This window comes from Budorcas taxicolor, chromosome 11 (genome assembly GCF_023091745.1).
Source record: "Budorcas taxicolor isolate Tak-1 chromosome 11, Takin1.1, whole genome shotgun sequence".
Lineage (NCBI taxonomy): Eukaryota > Metazoa > Chordata > Mammalia > Artiodactyla > Bovidae > Budorcas > Budorcas taxicolor.
The window spans coordinates 11,790,876-11,809,566 of NC_068920.1; the positions used below are offsets into that span (position 1 = coordinate 11,790,876).

The window sequence follows — 18,691 nt, forward strand, 5'->3', positions numbered from 1 at the left end:
CTATATTTGAATACAGTGATGAGATGATGCATCTTCCAGGCTGAAAGGCCCCTGAAGTCCCAGGAGGGGTTCTAGCAGGAGATGGGGTGTTAGGGCAGACTTGAGTGGACTTGGATGGTCTCAGTTTTGAAACTGAAAGTCCTGTCCCCGGAACACACGCAGTTCCTGGTGAAATGGGAAGGATGGTCATCTGGACCAGTGGTTGTCAATGGTGTGTGTGTGGCAGGGCGTGTTTTGCCCCCAGGGAATGTTTGATAATGACTGGAGACCTTTGAGGTTGTCACTGCTGGGTGGGAGATGCTGGTATCTCCTGGGTAGAGACCAGGGGCTTAGCTGCTCATGTTCAGTGTCCAACTCATTGCGAGCCCACAGACTGTAGCCCGCCAGGCTCCTCTGTCCATGGGATTTCCCAGGTGAGAATACTGGAGTGGGTTGTCATGCCCTTCTTTAGGGGATCTTCCTGACCCAGGGATCGAACCTGTGTCTCCTGCATTGGCAGGTGGGTTCTTTACCATCTGAGCCATCAGGGAAGCCCATCTATGCCGCTAAACATCCGACCACGCACCTGGCAGCCACACGACGGTCAGGCCTGAAAGGGCACAGTGCCCGGGCTGAGAGTCAGCCATAGGCTACACAGAGTTATTAGAAGGCACTGGTCTGCCCTGGACAAGCAGTCAACAACTCAGCCTGCTTCCTGGAGCCATCCTATCTTACTGAGGGCCGCCTTTTGAATCCGTGAACTTGCCTTGACTTTGACCCTCCAATTCTGCCTTTGTGGGTGACGCACACCTATTGCCTCTTTGCGTCTGAGCATGGACGCTGCTCTCCCCATGGCTCCCGGGGCAGTGACTTATCCAGAAGACTAACACTCTCTCCCTCAGTTGGAGACAATCTCAGATGAGCACGTGGGACCTGTTTCCACTTGGCCAGATGGGCCAGATGGGGAAGCAAAGTGAGCGGCCTTCAACATGCATTTTACCTCTAGCAGCTTCCCGTAATAACAATAATAATAATGGACATCCTCTGGTATTTCTAGAGGGCCGTGTTTGACCACCGGGATGTCTAGGCTGCTAAGATGTGCCTGACAACTTTACAGAGACTTGCTCTGCCTTGATCCTGTTGGCCTCGGGTCTCTTTATTCTCTGAGGTGGAATATCCTCTAAATCTCAGCACTGAAGAAACTGGGCTGTGCTTCTGAGCCCCAGAGACCAGGCTCCTAAAATAGTACATTATGTAAGTGCTGTGTTTTGCCACTGCACAAGAAATTGTTCTAGATAAAGTTTATTAAACGCGGCAAGAGAAAGAATAGGTTTTCATTCTGAGTGGTGGAGCTGGGATCCTGCCAGCACCATTGACGGTGTCTGGGGAAAGCCAAGGGAGACACAGACAGGGGCTGCCTCGTCTCTTTTCCAAAAATGCAAAGAAAACTAAATATAGCCGAGTGGAAGGCATAGCACCCTGGAAGATACTGAAAGGTTTAAGTTATTCACATCTTCCCAGCTGATTCTAGCTCACACATCCCCTTTAATCATCAGTCTGGAAGATATGGCTCCTGTTTTACTTGGAAAACTTTCTCTGCAATAGACCCTCCGACAACAGGCTGTACCCTGACCTGCTTCCAGGTCTAAATCCTGTGGCTTGGGCAATCCGCTGCAATGCAGTTTCAGTTGCAACGGGCAGTTTCTTGCATGCAGTTAGTGCCCCTGCTTGCAGGGTAAAGCGAAAAACAGCCTCCGACTCCCTCCAGGTTACTCAGGACAAGCCTGGGGCGGGCTGAGTGGTGGGAGCTGTGCTGATACTGAGTCCAGCCCCACATCCCGGGCTGGATGGCTGAGGCGGCTGAGCTCTCATGCCGTTCTTGTCTGCTAGCTCAGGTGAGCTCACGCTTTTGCTGGGTCAGGGAGAGGAGGGGAAGAAGCCTGAGAGGTGGAACTCTAGTGGTCAGGAGAGGACGGTGTACAGTTCCTGGTCTGGGGGACTGAGGGGTCGCGGGACCCCAGGCAACAGGAACTAGCCCCCTTAGGGCCCGGGGATGCCTGGAGCTGGCTCACCATCCCTGCCTGAATGGCGTGAGCCTTCTGGTACTCTATGTGTGGCCTCGAACCCGTCCGCTCACCTTTTCTGGCCTCGGTTTCCCGAAGTGTGAACATGTTGAAAGTTAGCACGTACTGGCAGCCTACCCGTGGGAAGCCTTCCGTATATACCATCTCGTTTAGTCTCCTCCACAGCCTCCTTCTCTCACGTCACGCACCCAACCGGTCAGCCGGTCCTGAGAGCTCGGCCTTCGGAACACGCGCAGACCGGACGGCTCTCAGCGCCTCGCTCACCCTCACCACCGTCTCTCTCGGAACTGTAGCAAGAGCATCGCAACTGCTCCGAAAGCTCAGCTCCACGCCCCCGTGGTCTGTTCTCAACACAGCAGCCAGAGTGATCTTTCAAACCCAAGTTGGCCAGGGCACGCTTCTTCTCAAAACCCTCTAGAGGCCCTGCAGCTCCCTGGAATCAAAACCGAAGTGCTCACAGAGTCCTGCAGGTGTTTGCCTGGTTGGTAGCCCCCGTCCTTCTCTTGATGCCTGTGTTCCCGACCCTCATCCCCTTGCTGCTCATGAACACAGCACACAAGCCCTGGCCTCAGGGCCTTCTCTCTTTTGTTTTTTCTGGCTGGAAAGCTCTTTCCCTTCTGTTCGGTTTCTGTGAAACGTCACCCTGTCAGAGAGGCTTTCCCTGGCCACCCGCCCCTTACCGGCACTTCTTGTCTTCCTTACCCCGCTTCGTGTTTTCCTGTTCCACACAGAACCGTGTATGTTCGCTTGTTCGCTTGTTTCCTGTCCAGGCCCCATCTTTCCTCCAGGAGACCATCAACTCCAAGAGCAACTCTGCTGTGTCTCCAGCACAAAATAATATCTGGACTCACAGGCACTAAATAAAGGTTTGTGTGTGTGTCGGGGAGGGGGGGCGCGGTGGTGGGGTGAATCAACAACCCGTGGTGGGTGCGGTGTTCTTCCCACATCCTGGAGGGAGCAGACCCCCCCTGTCAACTTACAGGACAAGGGCTCCAGGGTCACACTGAAGGTCTCGTTCTTGAATTCCGCCTTGGAGACCCCAGTGTAGAAGCTGATGTTGCCGGAGAGATAGGCTGCGACAGTGTAGCGCGTGGAGCCGTTGTTCCGGAAGGTGATGATCACCTTCAAGTCCCTGCCCAGCACGGCGTTCTCTACTTCGAAGTTCATGTGGACATCAGACCTGGATCTGAGGACGCCCTCTGTGTTGCGGGCCTTTTTGGCCCCATACATCAGGGCGGTTTCCAGGGCCAGCCTCTCTTCTTCTTGACCTAGGAGAGGTGCAGAGATGAGGACAAAGGAACACCAGCCACCCACGAGAAAGTCGCCCTAATGAAGAGAGGGCTGCGGGGGCACGTGCTGGACTTGCTGGGTTGCCTCTGCAAGCCACACGCCTTCCCTTTATGGGGATCTTCATCATCCTATGTCATGAATTCTGCAAAGTCAAGTTCCCGGAGAGTCAACCTGCCCGGACTGCTGGGTTCGATCTACCTGAACAGAGGTTGCTACAGAGCTTACTCTACGGGTTGTTTTTCCACGGCCACTGTTTCAGGGCTCATCAGGCAGAACCTAACTCTCACACTGTGGAATCTATTTGTTTCCCTCCCAGATTCCTAGCCACGCAGCTGGAGGAGTTGCATCTTGCCTCTTGCCGTCTACAACAGGAGTTTTCTCCCATTCGGGGGTCTGCCCGGCGAGATCTCTCTTCCTCGTGTCTCCTTCCGCCTGGGCCTCTCCCACGTGCTTCTGCTGACCCGCCCCCTGGCTGATTATTTTAAGGCTATTTTTTAAAAATGTGGACCCCTTTAAAGTCTTTACTGAATTTCTTACAATATTGCTTCTGTTTAATGTTTTGATTTTTGGCCCCGAGGCACGTGAGATCTCAGCTCCCCGACCAAGAATCGAACCCTCACCCCTGCAATGGAAGGCAGAGTCTTAACCCACTGGACCACCAGGGACATCTTGAGAATTATTTACTTTCACACAAGGTTTCCCAAACTCATCTGACACCGAATACACCTTTTTTGAGGGACATCTTTTGGTATCTGGTGGGGGAGTTTGAGACGTGTGTGCTGTTTATAGGAAAATGTCTTAAGTAGGGTTTCCAAAGTGGTGGCGGTGGGAGAGATGGCAACAAAGTGAGAGATGGAAGAATCACAAAGTGGCTCTATGCACGTGGGGAGCTGAGAAGGTACACGGCGGGCTCAGGGCTGCTGCTGGTGACTCCCGGCTGGGCTGACCCTCCTCAATACTCTTTACTGTCTGCCTTCCTCTGGATGTATCTCAGTGCATGTGTGACACAGAGGCAAATTCTTTGGCTTGTAGAAACTCATCTTGGGGCTTCCCTGCTGGCTCAGTGGATAAGAATTCACACCCCAATGCAGAAGACGTGAATTCGATCCCTGGGTTGGGAGGATTCCACACGCCTTGGAGCAACTAAGCCTGTGTGCCACACTGCTGAATCCATGTGCTACAGCCTCCGCTTCAGAACAGGAGAGGCCACAGCTAAGAGAGGAGCCCCTGCTCTCTGCAACTGGAGAAAGCCTGTGCACAGCAATGAAGATGCCTAAATAAATAATACAAACCTAGAAAAACCAAAACCAAAAGCTAGTCCTGCCAGTGGCTAGCAAAAGAAGACTCACTGTGAAATAAAAATGCTGACGTTTATAGTTACATTAACTTTTAAGCTGTGTTCTCCCACTTGACTTAACAATGAAATGCAACAGAGATGAAGAGGTCAATCAATGATGATAACAGTTATCATTAAGAGCTAACCCTGACAGGTAGCAGAGACAGCACTTTGCAGACAAAGGTCCGTCTAGTCAAAGCTATGGTTTTTCTAGTAGCCATGCATGGATGTGAGAGCTGGGCCATGAAGAAGCTGAGCATTGAAGAATTGATGCTTTTGAACTGTGGTGTTGGAGAAGACTCTTGAGAGTCCCTTGGACTGCAACAAGATCAAACCAGTCAATCCTAAAGGAAATCAACTCTGAATATTCACTGGAAGGACTAATGCTGAAGCTGAAGCGCCAACCCCTTGGCCACCTGATATGAAGAGCCGACTCATTGGAAAAGACCCTGATGCTGGGAAAGATTGAAGGCAGGAGGAGAAGGGGACGGCACGGGTGAGATGGTTGGATGGCATCACCAACTTGATGGCCATGAGTTTGAGCAAACTCTGGGAGACGGTGAGGGACAGGGAGGCCTGCATGCTGCAGTCCGTGGGGTCACAAAGAGTCAGGCACCACTTAGTGGCTGAACAACAGCAACTGTGACGAGTGTCGTGGCAAGTGTGCATTGTGTATTATCTCATCTAATCCTCAGAACGACTCTGCAAAGCAGGCGCCATTACTACCATCAGTTTCCTTGTGTGGCAGGGTTGGTGGGTGGTTTAGAGGCAGGACGTGCAAAAGAATCGGAAGATTCCAGGATCTTTCAGAGACAGAGAAAATGCCAGCAGGTGTTGCCAACCAAGTGAATGTGTATTTCTCTCCGTGTGTGTGTGTGTGTGTGTGTGTGTTAGTAATTTCCCTGCTTGTCAAGACTGCAAGAATGAGCCAGAAACAACTGGTCCAGGACAAGCATTGGCTAGGGCACATGTTTACAATCGATAAGAGGGAGATAATTCTAAAGGGAAGAGGGGCCGTGACAAGCAAAGTGCAGTGAAGTATTTTAGCAGAAAGCATCTGGCAGAGAGCTCCCCAAGACAGAGAGCATTAATGATTATCGCTTTGGACGGGCACCAAATGCGCATTTAGGCAGAACGCAGGAGGTGAGCACCAGCAGTGGGAGCGTGGTCTTGGGCAGAGAGCTGCCTCTACGGGGAAGGGCTGAGCCGACCGAGTGGGGTGGGGGGGCGGCGGACGCTTCGGGCACCAGGAGGGACTTCACTGTGGGTCACGGATGGAGGAAGCTCTGGCTTCTTTCTGGGGACCAGCTCGTCCCCGTGAGCAGCGAGGCAGGCTGGCGTTGCCAGGAAGCGCAGGCCCAGGGAGGAGGCAGGAGTCGCAGGGCCTCCCCAGTCGGGCAGAACGCCTGCTCTCTGCAGCTCTGTTCTGTGCTCTGAAATCGCACATAATGCAGGGCCGTGAGCTGGGGGCTGAGGGAATGATCTAGAGCCAGATCCCGTTTCCTACAGCTCTCCTGTGGCCCAGAACCAAGGTCAAAACCACCTCCTCGTGACCTGGGTGTCATGAGAGTCCTCTTTATGTCTGACAAAGCCTCTTCTCATCGTTTGGATCTTAGCTCAAATGTCAGCTTCGCAGGGTGCCCCCTAATTCCATGACCCCGGCCCCCTCGTCTCTCACTAACACATGACCTGGTCTTCTTTCCTTTTCCCAGTACTTGTTGCTTTGTGACAACTAGGAGGGGGAGGGGCAGCATGGGGCAGGAGATTAAAAAGTCCAAACCATTATGCGTAAAATAAGCTACAAGGATATGCGTACAACACAAGGAATATAGTCCACTGCTAACGTCCCCCATGGTCCCCGGGCATCTGTTCATCCACCCCTGTCCTGGGCACCCTCCACCCGGCAAGGTAGGGGCTCACTTCCCGCCTGTCTCTCCCTTAGATGGCGAGACAGGGCTGTGGGAGTCTCCAGGAGGACACAGTGTTGGGAACATGGTGGGTGGTTAACAGCAAGTTGCTGGAAGGAAGAATGAATGAGTGAATGTTGCAGCCAGTTTCTTTCACTTCTTTCGTGGGCTGCTTTTCCTTTCCGAACCTTTTCGCCTGACACTCTATCACAAAAGGGCATTGCTCATCTGTTCTGTTTCACTGTGTTTATGTTTTTAAAAACACTCTTTTTAGAAAAAAAAATGTCCAAAAGAAAAAATCTTTTGTATCTGTTGTGCAGTGAATGAAAGCCAGCAGAAGAGAAGAACTAACCATTTCAGGAGCACAGCACAAATTCACTGCTTCAGGTGACACAAATCCTGAATTTCTAATACTATGCAGAAGAGTTCTCAATTCAGCAAACTTTCTCTTTATAGTGCAAATTGCTTTTGTAAACAAGAGTAGGGAGAGGATCTAAAATATTTAAAACGCATTCTGCACTCAGCATTTCAGGAATACTGATGAATATTTAGGTATACGCTAATTACTCTTCATTTTTTATCCATTCACTAAAATAAATGCCATTTCTAAGAAGCTCTGGTGGTGAATCATTGGTAACATATATTCCATGTCCCCATCAAGACCCCCAAGCTCCTTCACCTCCTGTCCACCACCGACCTTGGGGAACTTGCGCTCCAGCCTCTGGGCGCTCTGAGCCTGGTGCATTAGTAACGCCTTGTTGTTTAGTTGCTAAGTCATGTCGACTTTTTTGCAACCTCATGGACTGTGGCCGCCTCGCTTCTCTGTCCATGAGATTTTCCAGGCAAGAATACTGGAGTGGGTTGCCATTTCCTTCTCCAGAGGATCTTCCTGACCCAGGGATCGAACCCGAGTCTCCTGCATTGTGGGTGGATTCTTTAACTGCAGGACCCTAAACACACTTGCTGCTTCACACCCCATGCCTTTATCATGTTCCCATTTTCTAGAAGCCTGAGTCCTGCTTCTTTTAACTGAGGTCCGTGACTTCTCTGATCGGGCTTTGCTTTTTCTGAATCTCCTGGTTGGACTGAGCGTCCCTTTTTGTTTCCAAAGCCCCCTCAGCAGAATGAACATATGGTTTGGCCAGAAACAGAAGCTGGGTCCTTCTCACTGTGGGGGTGCCCAGTACCAAGCCCAGTTTCAGGCGCACAGTAGACACTCAGCAGTGACTGAGACGGGGCTGGACTCAGCTGTGCTGCGTGAGACTCTGCACACCAAAGGTTAACAAAACCACCCTAGCATTGCTTTATGGTTGAAGCAGGACTTCGACCTAATTGGCCTGAATTAGTGAAGTTGTCATGGCCTATTCATTTTATATTATCTGCCTCCATTTATACTCCCTATACTTCCTATCAAGGAATTTCCAAGATACTTCAATGAAACAATGCATGTGAAGAAAGCTTGCAAGGTTCTAAACAAATGTGAGGGCTTCCCAGGTGGCTCAGTGGTAAAGAATCTGCCTGACAATGCAGGAGACGTGGGTTCCATCCCTGGGTCGGGAAGATCCCCTGGAGGAGGAAATGGCTACTCACTCCAGTCTTCTTGCCTGGAGAATCTCATAGACAGAGGAGTCCGGTGGGCTACAGTCCACGGGGTCGCAAAGAGTCAAACACAACTTAGCGACTAAACAACACCAAGAGAAAACAACTGTGAATAGTTATTTAAAATTCATCATTGAACTAAAATTACATTAGTTATGTAATGATTTCTATTAAGATTAAAATTAAGATTCTTTCATATTTTTATGAATAAGAATGCATTCTATATTCTGTTAAAATAGATGTGACTTTAAACCAATCATTTCAGAAGCCACTAAAGGGGAATTCTCCTCAAAGCAAACAACAAGTAAAACAAAAACGAAATGAAGCATTGTGGGTGTGAGGCGTAGTTGCTCGGGTTCTAACTTTGGAATGCCGCGAAAGGCCACGCCTTCTCCGGGACGCATTTCACGGGGACGGTGACTCTCACAGTGACGCGGGCAGAGAGATCCTCGTGCGACTGCAGCAGCTTACCTTCCTGGAATTTGTAGGTGTCCGTGATGTCCTTTATGCCATCTCCTCCAATTTCTTTGGTCACAATTAATTTCCCAATGTGGGTGGTATCAAGGGTTTCAACCACATGAGTGCCATCTTTCTTAGCTGTAATGTAAACAAGGTCACTGTTGACCTAAAAACAGGAGAGGAGGCCATTAGCCATCATCAAATGTCCTCGTCACCAAAATCTCTAACTCTCAACAGTGTAGCGTCTAAGAGCCCTGCAGGTGACATTATCCACCGCGCTAAGTCATTTCAAGCACCAACCTTTTCTTTCACTCCTTTTTCTTGCTGGCAAATTCTACCTCCTAAGGCAGAACAGAAAGCGCCCTGTCTGTTACTCTCTTTCTCGAGCTTCTTTTAAGCTGACAGTAATGGAGTGACCTACTTCTAGAGAGGAGAGGCAGTCAGCTGGGTGGCTTCTGGGAAATTTTTTTTTTCCGGGTATATGCGTATGTTCAAACCCATCAAGATGTATACATTAAATGTCTGCATTCTGAATATCAATTTTACCCCATTAAAGCTTAAAATAATTAAATAAACAGAGAGAAGGAAGCCTGTGATAGGCAGAAAGACCAGCAGCTACAATGCATGGGATCAACTGCAGGGAATGTGGGCTCTGATCTCGGGTGTGTGCTGTTAGAAAGTACACACCTTACCCTCAGAACCTCATTCCTGCTTCCAGAAAATGAAAATGATTACACTGGCTCTTCCAGTTTCGTAGGAACACTTTGGGACTGAGCGAGGTAAAATCTATGTGGATATGATTCTCACTTAGATTAGTAAACATCAAAATCAAGTAAAATGCAACGATCATTACCAGGTATTGGGAAACTTGATGAGGTTAAAGATGAGGTTTAAGAGAGCAACTTTTCTCTACTTTCTCACAAATTTCCGAATTTACAAGAAGTCTGATTTCTGCCCAGGGGAAAGTAAGCAATCAACATTTATTGACCCATAGTGTTTCAGGACGTTTTAAATGATTTAATTTAAACCCCACCACAACAATCCTGTGAGTAGGTCCTATTATCTCTGCTTTATAGATGAGGCGCTACGAGTCAGAGGGTCAGCAGAGTGTTTGTGGTCACACAGACACGGGGAGGTGGTGGAGAAGAAGTGCACACGTGGGTGGGTGCAGGCCCATGGCACACGCCCCGACTCTTCCCCTGGGTGGGCATTGCACAGGCCCTGATCTTCACCCAGGGTGGTCTGAGCACACAGCCTGACCTTCCCGCTGGGGGGGCCCATATTTGTTTGCTGGATTATCACAGGACACCGCCTCTCCTGCCTCACCCCCCAGGACCACCGCACCACGCAGTAGAGGTCCCAGTGGGGTCTGGGTGGTCCTGCACTGCCTCAGATTTCTGAGGATGAAGGCGTGGGCCCTGCTCCTCCAGGCAGTGCCCAGGGCTTGGCGGTACTTGGCACATGGCATGAAAGACTGAAGTCCAATCAGGAATCAGGACGGGAGCAGACAGAGCAGACACCTAAGGAGTATTTCTCATTTTGGGCAAAAAAGTTTAAGGAAACTTTAAATGAGCTTCCTGAGAGCTTCAAGCTTCCCCCGGAGGAGGCCACGCAGGCATAGACTGCTCCCTCCTCAGCTGCAAGAGACAGCAGCAATGATGACAAAGCTCTTCTTAATCAACAGCCCTTACGGCTGCTTCCAGCTTTCCAGGGAGACAAGGCTGCATGTGGAAGTGGCTAGATCCTTGTCTTCCTTTGAGCAAAGCTTAGGAAATTTTTCGTTGTTTTTCAGTCGCTAAGTCATGTCCAACTCTGCAACCCCATGGACTGCAACACCAGCCTTCCCCGTCTTTCACCGTCTCTTGCTCGCCTTCAACCTTTCCCAGCATCAGGGTCTTTTCCCATGAGTAGGCTCTTCCCATCAAGCAGCCAAAGTATTGGAGCTTCAGCTTCAGCATCAGTCCTCCCAATGAATATTCAGGGTTGATTTCCTTTGGGATTGACTGGCTTAATCTCCTTGCTGTTCAAGGGACTCTCAAGAGTCTTCTCCAGCACCACAGTTCAAAAGCATCAATTCCTCGGCGCTCAGCCTTCTTTATGGCCCAACTTTCACACTTGTACATGACTATGGGAAAAATCATAGCTTTGACAATATGGACCTTTGTCAGCAATGTGATGTCTCTGCTTTTTAATACACTGTCTGTGAAAAACCTCTATCATAGTTTTCCTCCCAGGGAGCAAGCATCTTTTAATCTCGTGGCTGAAGTCAGGGTCAGCAGTGATTCTGTCAGCTGAAACCTCAGGCCGGCCCTTGTGGGAAAAGGAGAGGAGAAACTCACACATGAAGTGACTTCTGCGCATGCTGGAGGGAAAGGATTCTTTCCAGGAGACATCTGCAAGCTTTCTTCTCAGTCTTAGCCACTAATGTGGTGGCTCTCCATCCTGACTGCACATGAGAAGCACCGAGGAGCCTAGAAAGTTTATCCAAGACCAGTTGCATCTCCATGGGAGGACAGTCACAAGTGGAAGAAATATTGGACCCAGGCTGTGTGATTTCGGGCAAGTTACTGAATGTCTCTGAGCCTGGGTTTAATTATACCTTCCTTGCAAGGTTGGCAAGTAGATCAGAACCACCTGTGAACGTCCTATGTTTAATTTCTTCTGAGTGGAAAGGAGTCTTAGAGACCATCTAGTCCTGCACATAGATTTGAAGGGCGATGGTCACACAACACAGGCTCTTCCAAAGTGCAGTGGGGAGTAATGGGAGAGCTTTCCCGGTGGCTGACGGTAAAGCATCTGCCTGCAATGCAGGAGACCTGGGTTCCATCCCTGGGTCGGGAAGATCCCCTGGAGAAGGAAATGGTTACCCACTCCAGTATTCTTGCCTGGAAAATTCCATGGACAGAGGAGCCTGGCAGGCTATACGGTCTGTGGGGTCTGAAAGAGTCAGACATGACTGAGTGACTAACACTTGACTTTCCTCGTAGGAGGAGCAGTATGTGTAAAGACCAATACGAGGATGTATTTGGATGTTTCAGCACGCGGGGGCCTCAGCTAGGATGGGCCGGGTCCTCAGGCTAGAAGGGCCCCTCTGCAAACTGCCGCCTGTGCCCACGGACTGTAAAGGTGTGTGCACTTCTCACCGCTCACGGTGGAGGCCCTTGCTTTCAGGACCCAGGACAGAGTCTGCTCTGTCCGTTTGTTCCCAGGTGGAGGTAGCTGCATCGCAGGTGGGGCAAGGAAGGTGGTGGTGCTCCCAGGGCTCACAGGCTTGGGGGGCAGTCGGTGCCTGCCTGTCTGGGAGGCTTCCTGGCACAACTGCCAGACGTCCACCCTGTGCTTCCCTTCCTTCTTCCGGTAGGGGCTCCTGTGTGTGTGCCCTGGGCTGCATATGTGAGCTCCTCTCCCACCAGGACTGCCCGCACGTGAAGGCGCCATCTGGCCCCCGTCTCTCTGAGATCCTCTTCTCAGCAGTGCACCGTGCACAGGCTCTTGTTTCTTTTATTCACTCATGTATTTACTGGTGGCTTCTGTGTGCCAGACCCTGCTTTCAGCAACGAGAGTCCAGCAGATCCTATCTCCAAGGAACTTATGCTATAGAAGGGAGGGAAATGATAACACTAAGTCAGAGAAGAGCAGAAACAGCGGGATGGGTAGGGATGCTTCATGTGGGAGATGTGGGGAGTGGAGGTCTCTTTATGGAGGTGGGCTGAGCAGAGACCTGGATGCAGCGAGGCTGCAGAACATGCAAAGAGAGGCAGAGGGTGGGACAAGAGCTTTCAGGGCCAAAGGAACGGTCTGTGTAAAGACTGGTAAAAGAGTGTGTTCGGTGTTTCCAGAAGAGCATCGGGGTCTATGTGGCTGGAGAGAAACAAGCAAGGGATGGGGGTGGAGGGGAAACCTGGGGCCAGATCACATGGAATCTTGAAAAGATTTATGCTTAATGGTAAAGGTGATGGGAATCCATTCAAAGGTTTGGGGCAAGGGAATGGCATGTTTTTATTTACATTTTAAAGGGTAATTCTGGCTGCTCTGTGGAGAGTAAACTGGAGAGGGGCAAACAAGGAGGAAGAAATGACTTAGGACGTGATGTCCCAGATCTCAGAGCTGTGCAGAGCTCAGAGGGTCATGATGGAGGCGCCGGCATGCCTGGATCTGGGATAACTGGAAGGTATTTCTTGCAAAATGCTTAAGGGAGGTTAGAAAGAGAAACCAAGATGATTCCAGAGTTTTATATGTGATTTGAATGAACGGGTGAATTATTTTGAGATATCCCCAAATGGACTGCATCTAATAACCGGTAGCGAAATAAACAACCTTGAACTGAGACCAAAGAATCGGCAGAGGAGCTGTTGGACAGTCTGAGTGCAGAGAACTGCCGGCCCCAGACTAGGGGAGGCGCGGCTGCCGGAGCCATGGGGCGGCGACGGTGACCCCAAGGGACCCGTCACTTCTTCTGCAAGAACCAGCTCGGTGCCAGGAGGGAAGGTGTGAGTGTGTGAGGCAGTGTGTGTGTGTCTGTGTGACTGTGAGTGTGTCAGAGAGTATGTGTGAATGTGTCTGTGTGTGACTGTGTGTGTGTGAATGTGTCTGTGTGTGTAATTGTGCGAGCATGTGAATGTGTGAAAATACGTGTATGTCTGTGTGTGAGTGTGTGTAAGTGTGTGTGATTGTGTCTGTGTGTGTGTGTATGTATGTGTGTGTGTGAGAAACTGTATGTGTGTCTGTGTGAGTGTGTCTGTGTGAGAGTGTGTGTGCATGTGTGAATGTGTCTGTGTATGTGTGTGTGTGTTTGTGTTTCTGTGTGTGTGTGAGAGTATGTGTGAATGTGTTTGTATGTGTGTGTGTGTGTGAGAGCATGTGAATGTGTGTGAGAGTATCTGTGTGTGAGTGTGTCTGTGTGTGTGTCTGTGTGTGTGTGAGTGTGTGTAAGTATGTGTGAGTATGTGAGAAACTATGTGTGTCTGTGTGTGTGTGTGAGAGTATGTGTGAATGTGTCTCTGTGTGTGTGTGTATGTCTGTGTGAGAGTGTGTGTGTGAGTGTGTGAATGTGTCTGTGTGTGTGTGAGTGTGTGAGCATGTGAATGTGTGTGAGAGAGTACTTGTGCATGTGTGTGTGGGTGTGTCTGTGAGTGTGTGAGAGTATGTGTGAATGTGTCTCTGTGTGTGTGAGAGAATGTGTGTGTCTCTGTGTATGTGAGAGTGTGTGTGTGTGAATGTGTCTGTGTGTGTGTGTCTGTGTGAGTGTGAGTGCATGTGAGAGTATGTGTGAATGCGACTGTGTGTGTGTAAGTGTGCGACCATGTGAATGTGTGTGAGAGAGTATGTGTGAGTGTGTGCATGTGAGAGTATGTGTGAGTGTGTCTGTGTGTGAGACTGTGTGAGTGTGTGAGTGTGTGTGAGTTTGGCGGGATGACGTGAAGGGGACAACAGTTAGAAGCAGCTGAGCCAGAGGAGAAGCACCAGCCCCTGAGTGCTTAGTGACCCGGGAACCAGGAAGGGAGCCCCGGACGCTGAGACCTGCTCTGCTCTCTTTGGGAACCTCCAGAGCAGGCCGAAGAAACCTACCGCAGGGCTGAGGGCAAGAGAATGGAGGAGGGCAGAGAAAGAAGCCCCGATCCCAGGAAGAAATCCGGAGATGGGAAGAGCGCAGAGGTGGGTGCTTCCTGTGCACAGTTCTCGTTTCGGCTTCTGCTTTCACTCAGGGAGAAAACCAAAGGCTAGTCCATGAGCATGAGGCCTGATCCGGCCCGGAAATGAGTCAAGAGTGACCAAGAAAGTCAGCCTGCTGGGAGGCGAGAGCAGGCACGTTCCGGCTGACGTAGCAGCGGTGGCGAGAAGCAGGCTGACGCAGCAAGGAGGCGGGAAGAGGCGAGCACGGTGGTCTGGGACCTGAGCCATGTGGGCGCTCATTAAAGGCACAGACGACGCCCCGCATGGAGTCCTGCTTCAGGAGCCCTGAGAAAAAAGCATGCTCACTCCTCCCATACTTTTAAGCCGTTGGAGCATCTCTTACAAAGGGCTCAGCCCCAGAGCCCAGCCCGCACCAAAGCAACAAATCCTATGCGCTGTCAGACAAGTCTGCATCGAGTGACAGAGGAGTAATTACCATCTGCGGGTCCCGATGACACTCCCAACACCCTGATCTATATTTAATAACAGCGGAAAGCGTCTGCATTAGCAGCTATTGGGCGTTGTGCTCCTGGAGGGAGTCTTCCTCTCTCCTCTGCAGCAACAAAGCATAATAAAACTACAAGCGCAAGGCTTGGTGAGTTCTAGAGTGATTTCCCGTTAAGAAGTCCTTGTGGCATCGGAAACGATCAGATGGCAGCTGGGGAGGAACGCACAAATCTTGAAATCTCAAAATGAAATCCAGCGGGTGAAAATTCCGAATGCAGTCTGCCTGTTCTCCCAAGGCTTCTAGAAACTGCAACGGCAGGTGCAGTGGAAGAGGCATCATCCCTCTCGTGTAACTCACATGTTTGGTCTTGGGGTCTGCGTGATTATTCTTATTTTATTTCCGAGACATTTCCCAGGAAGGCCTTCTCCTTCCCCGCCTGTCGTCCTTCACCCGGTTCAGGCGAGGAGTGAAGTCACGGCCGCCCCGGGGCTTCCGCCCAGAGGCCTTCCCCTCCAGCCTGGGCTGAACAGGCTCCGTTCCTTCTCCTTCCCCTTGGGAAGCCTCTCGTATCCACTCTCAGGTCAGGACGCCCCACGTCTTGATCCTTCAGCTGTCACCGTCTGACACCTCCCGACACATCCCTGTTCGTGAGCCTCGGTGGTTTTCATTTTTATTTTTCATTTTGTATGTTTTCTTGGCCATGCTGCAGGGCATGTGGGATCTTAGCCGCCTGACGAAGGATCAGACTCACACCCCCTCGCACTGGAAGCTCCGAGTCTTAACCACTGGACTGCCAGGCAAGCTCCTGAACAGTTTTTAATTGTCTGCACGTACCTTTTGAAAGCTCAAGTTGTCTCCTCCGTCTGAAGTTCCTCCTGTCCTCTGGCTTTTTTTTTTTTTTTCTTACCTCTTTAGCCTGAATACTGTCTTGTCTGCTCACGCCCAGTCACTCAGTTTTGTGACCTTGTGGACTGTAGCCTGTCAGGCTCCTCTGTCCATGAGATTTCCCAGGCAAGAATACTAGAGTGGGTTGCCACTTCCTTCTCCAAGGGCTCTTCCTGACCCAGGGATTGAACCCACACCTCCCGCACTGCAGGTGGATACCACGGAGCCCCCAGGAAAGCTGAATAGCTACTAGTCATGCGTCCAGACTCGGCTCGGGCTCCACTCCCTCCAGGGAGCAACCCCGGCCCTCCCCTCCGTGGGCTCCGTGATGCTCCGCTCGACCTGCCGTGGCCGTCACACAGCTGTGTCCGTGTCTGTTCCCGGTCACCCTCTCTCCCAGGACAGGGTCTGGTGGCCTCTGCTGTTCTGCTGCAGTCCGAGCTCATATTTCCCAATTAACATGAATGCCGGTCATTTATCACCTACATCACTCGTTTGACCTTTGGTTCCCTAGCAACACTTGCATCGTAGTTTTTAAAATGTTGCTGTGTTTATGTACCACTACCTCCATCAGGAATCAAGTTTCTTAAGGACTCGGGCTTCTTAATTCCCACAGTTCTAGACGGATGTTAATAATACATATGTATTCATTCTAGAATACTAGCAGAATGTGGTGGTTACCAGCGTGAGGTTGGGTGCCTACGTGTGTGCTTCGCTCAGTCGCATCCGACTTTTTGCAACCCTGTGGACTGCAGCCTGCCAGGCTCCTCTGTCCATGGAGTTTTCCAGGCAAGAATACTGGACGGGTTGCCATTTCCTGCTCCAGGGGATCTTCCCAACCCAGAGATTGAACCTGGGCTTGCCTGGCTTTAAATCTTACCACTACTCTTTATTGGTTAGATGATCATGGAAAGGTTCTGTAATCATTCTTTGCCTCACTTTTCTTTTCTGTAAAATGGGAAGAATTATAACACCCATTTTAAAGAGTTGCTGAGAGCATCAAATGGCAGGCAAAGTGATTACCTAGTGATAGACATTATTTCACCGCGCTTACTGGTGAAATCATACCCGGGCTAAGTCTTGCCTCTCAGCCTCTTATGTTTCTCTGCTCCTCCCCTTTGCCCCCAGCAGCCTCCCACCTGGCCTGCTCCGTTACCTGGTACTTGTTACATTTACTCTGACTTTCAGAGCTTCCTTTGGGGCACCTTTGAACTGCCCTCTCTGCTTCCAGCCTCCACCCAGTTCTTCCAGAATTTCAGCCTCTTCCCAAAGTGTCCCCAGCCACCTGTCAGTGAGCTCTGTTCCAGATCTGCTTTCTCCCATCCGTATTGTAACAGCTTACTCTGTCCCCTCTGGTAGAGGATGGCTTGGAATAGCAGGAAACGGACTAGAGTTCCCAGACTAAAATTACAGTCGGGGTGTGTTTGGATTTTCTTTTGTGTGAGCCACTGGCTAGTCTCAGAGTGAAGTAGGGCACTCTCCCATGTCAGTTCGGATGGTCTCTACCAGTTTTTAGTTGAGTGATTCACTTCGTCACTTAATTTCTTGGGAGCAGTTGGTACCTACTTCCTGGGTACAGAGACCTAAGCTAAGGTGACTAAAGCAATTGCTTTCAGGTGGGGAAATCTCAGAACATCAAGGGAAGAAAAATGTTAAGTAAGAACTGCATTTAGCATGTAGCACTCGGAGGTTGGAACGGTGTCTGTCATGTTTAACTATGTAAACAGGAAGCACACACCATGTTCCTGGGAAATTGAGACATAACAGCCCAGTGCCTCATTCTCTGATGAGTTCAGAGCTTGGGGAGGAAGGAGGCGCTTCCTGCAGCTCTCCACTCACCTCTGCAAAAACGAAGGGTGCGTCAAACTGGAAGCAGACGTGGCCGTGCTTGATGGCTTGAACAGAGGCGGGGCCGCACCGATACATCCCTGAACCACACAGAGGAAGGAGCGTGTGAGTTCCCCATCTTTGGGTCTTTCCAGTTACAGAACTGGTCCGCATATAGGTCATAGCCCTGAGCGGGTTATAGGGGCAACCGCGCCTCAAGGTCATCACCAATGCAGCCCCAGTTCTTTCCATGGCCAGAATGGGTGAGTCACCCACATGCACCATCAACAGGGAGGGACATGGTGGAAATGCTTCTGCAAGCCCCAAACCAAAGTCATGAACAGAGCAAAGGGCACACCATTCCTGCATCTACTCTTCCAACTATAAACAGCCTCAAGTGTGTGGGGGCTGAGCCGTCGGCTGACATAGGGCTTATCCTGTTAGAGGCGGCATCTGGAGCACTGGAAATGGTGACATTTCCCAGGACTTGTGTTGTTTGTTTTCATTTTCAGACATTGTGGGCGTATGTCAAGTTTAACCGGAGAGTCTGGATACTCGACACGCTACACGGACCGCGTGCTTTTGGGAAGTTAGTAGGCCCAAGCCGACTTTTACAAAATGTTTTGAATTTTTGCCAACTCTCTCTCTTGTTACTAAGAGGCTAGCTGTCATTAGTCACTCAAATACCTTGTCATGACATATAATCCAGAACACCAGGAAGCGCTGAACTCTCTCTCAAAATCCAGTATTGTGCTAATGTTCCCTCATGAGTATGTAATGAATGTTTGTGTATATCTGTATATGCAGACATCAATATCTTTTTTAAAGGAAGGAAATGTAAAATTCCATTTGAGCCTCATTTGAGGACTATAACCCGGGAAGGTCATCTCAGCTCTAAGAACTGTTCCATCCACTAGAGGCCAGGACACAGTTATGTAAGTGTTTTGAGACAAAGGGCTGTACATCAAAGGATGTATTATTAACACTTCATGCATTCCAGATCTAATTGCCAATTCATCAGTTTCTTACATCAATACCTGGGGAAATAAAAATAGTGCCCCATAGCACTGATTTTTATCATCATATTAAAGGAAAATGGAGGCTTATGAAAAATCTGGAGGTGGGGGCGGGTGTCATAGCTGCCACTACTTAGCAGAGTTTGTAAGTTAGAAGATGAGTATCCACATACTCAAGCTTTGAAAGA

General features: G+C 50.1%; 1 protein-coding gene across 1 annotated transcript in view; it reads right to left on the reverse strand.

Annotated features, from left to right (window-relative positions):
* The window catches only part of F13A1 (coagulation factor XIII A chain), a 139,915-nt gene that overhangs the window by 19,684 nt on the left and 101,540 nt on the right, over window positions 1–18,691 (reverse strand). Inside the window, exons 10-12 of the mRNA XM_052648391.1 lie at window positions 17,500–17,588; window positions 8,667–8,820; window positions 3,044–3,331 (exon numbers count right to left, since the gene is read on the reverse strand). Coding sequence (XP_052504351.1) covers window positions 3,044–3,331; window positions 8,667–8,820; window positions 17,500–17,588 — 531 coding nt within the window. The remainder of the gene's footprint in view (window positions 1–3,043; window positions 3,332–8,666; window positions 8,821–17,499; window positions 17,589–18,691) is intronic.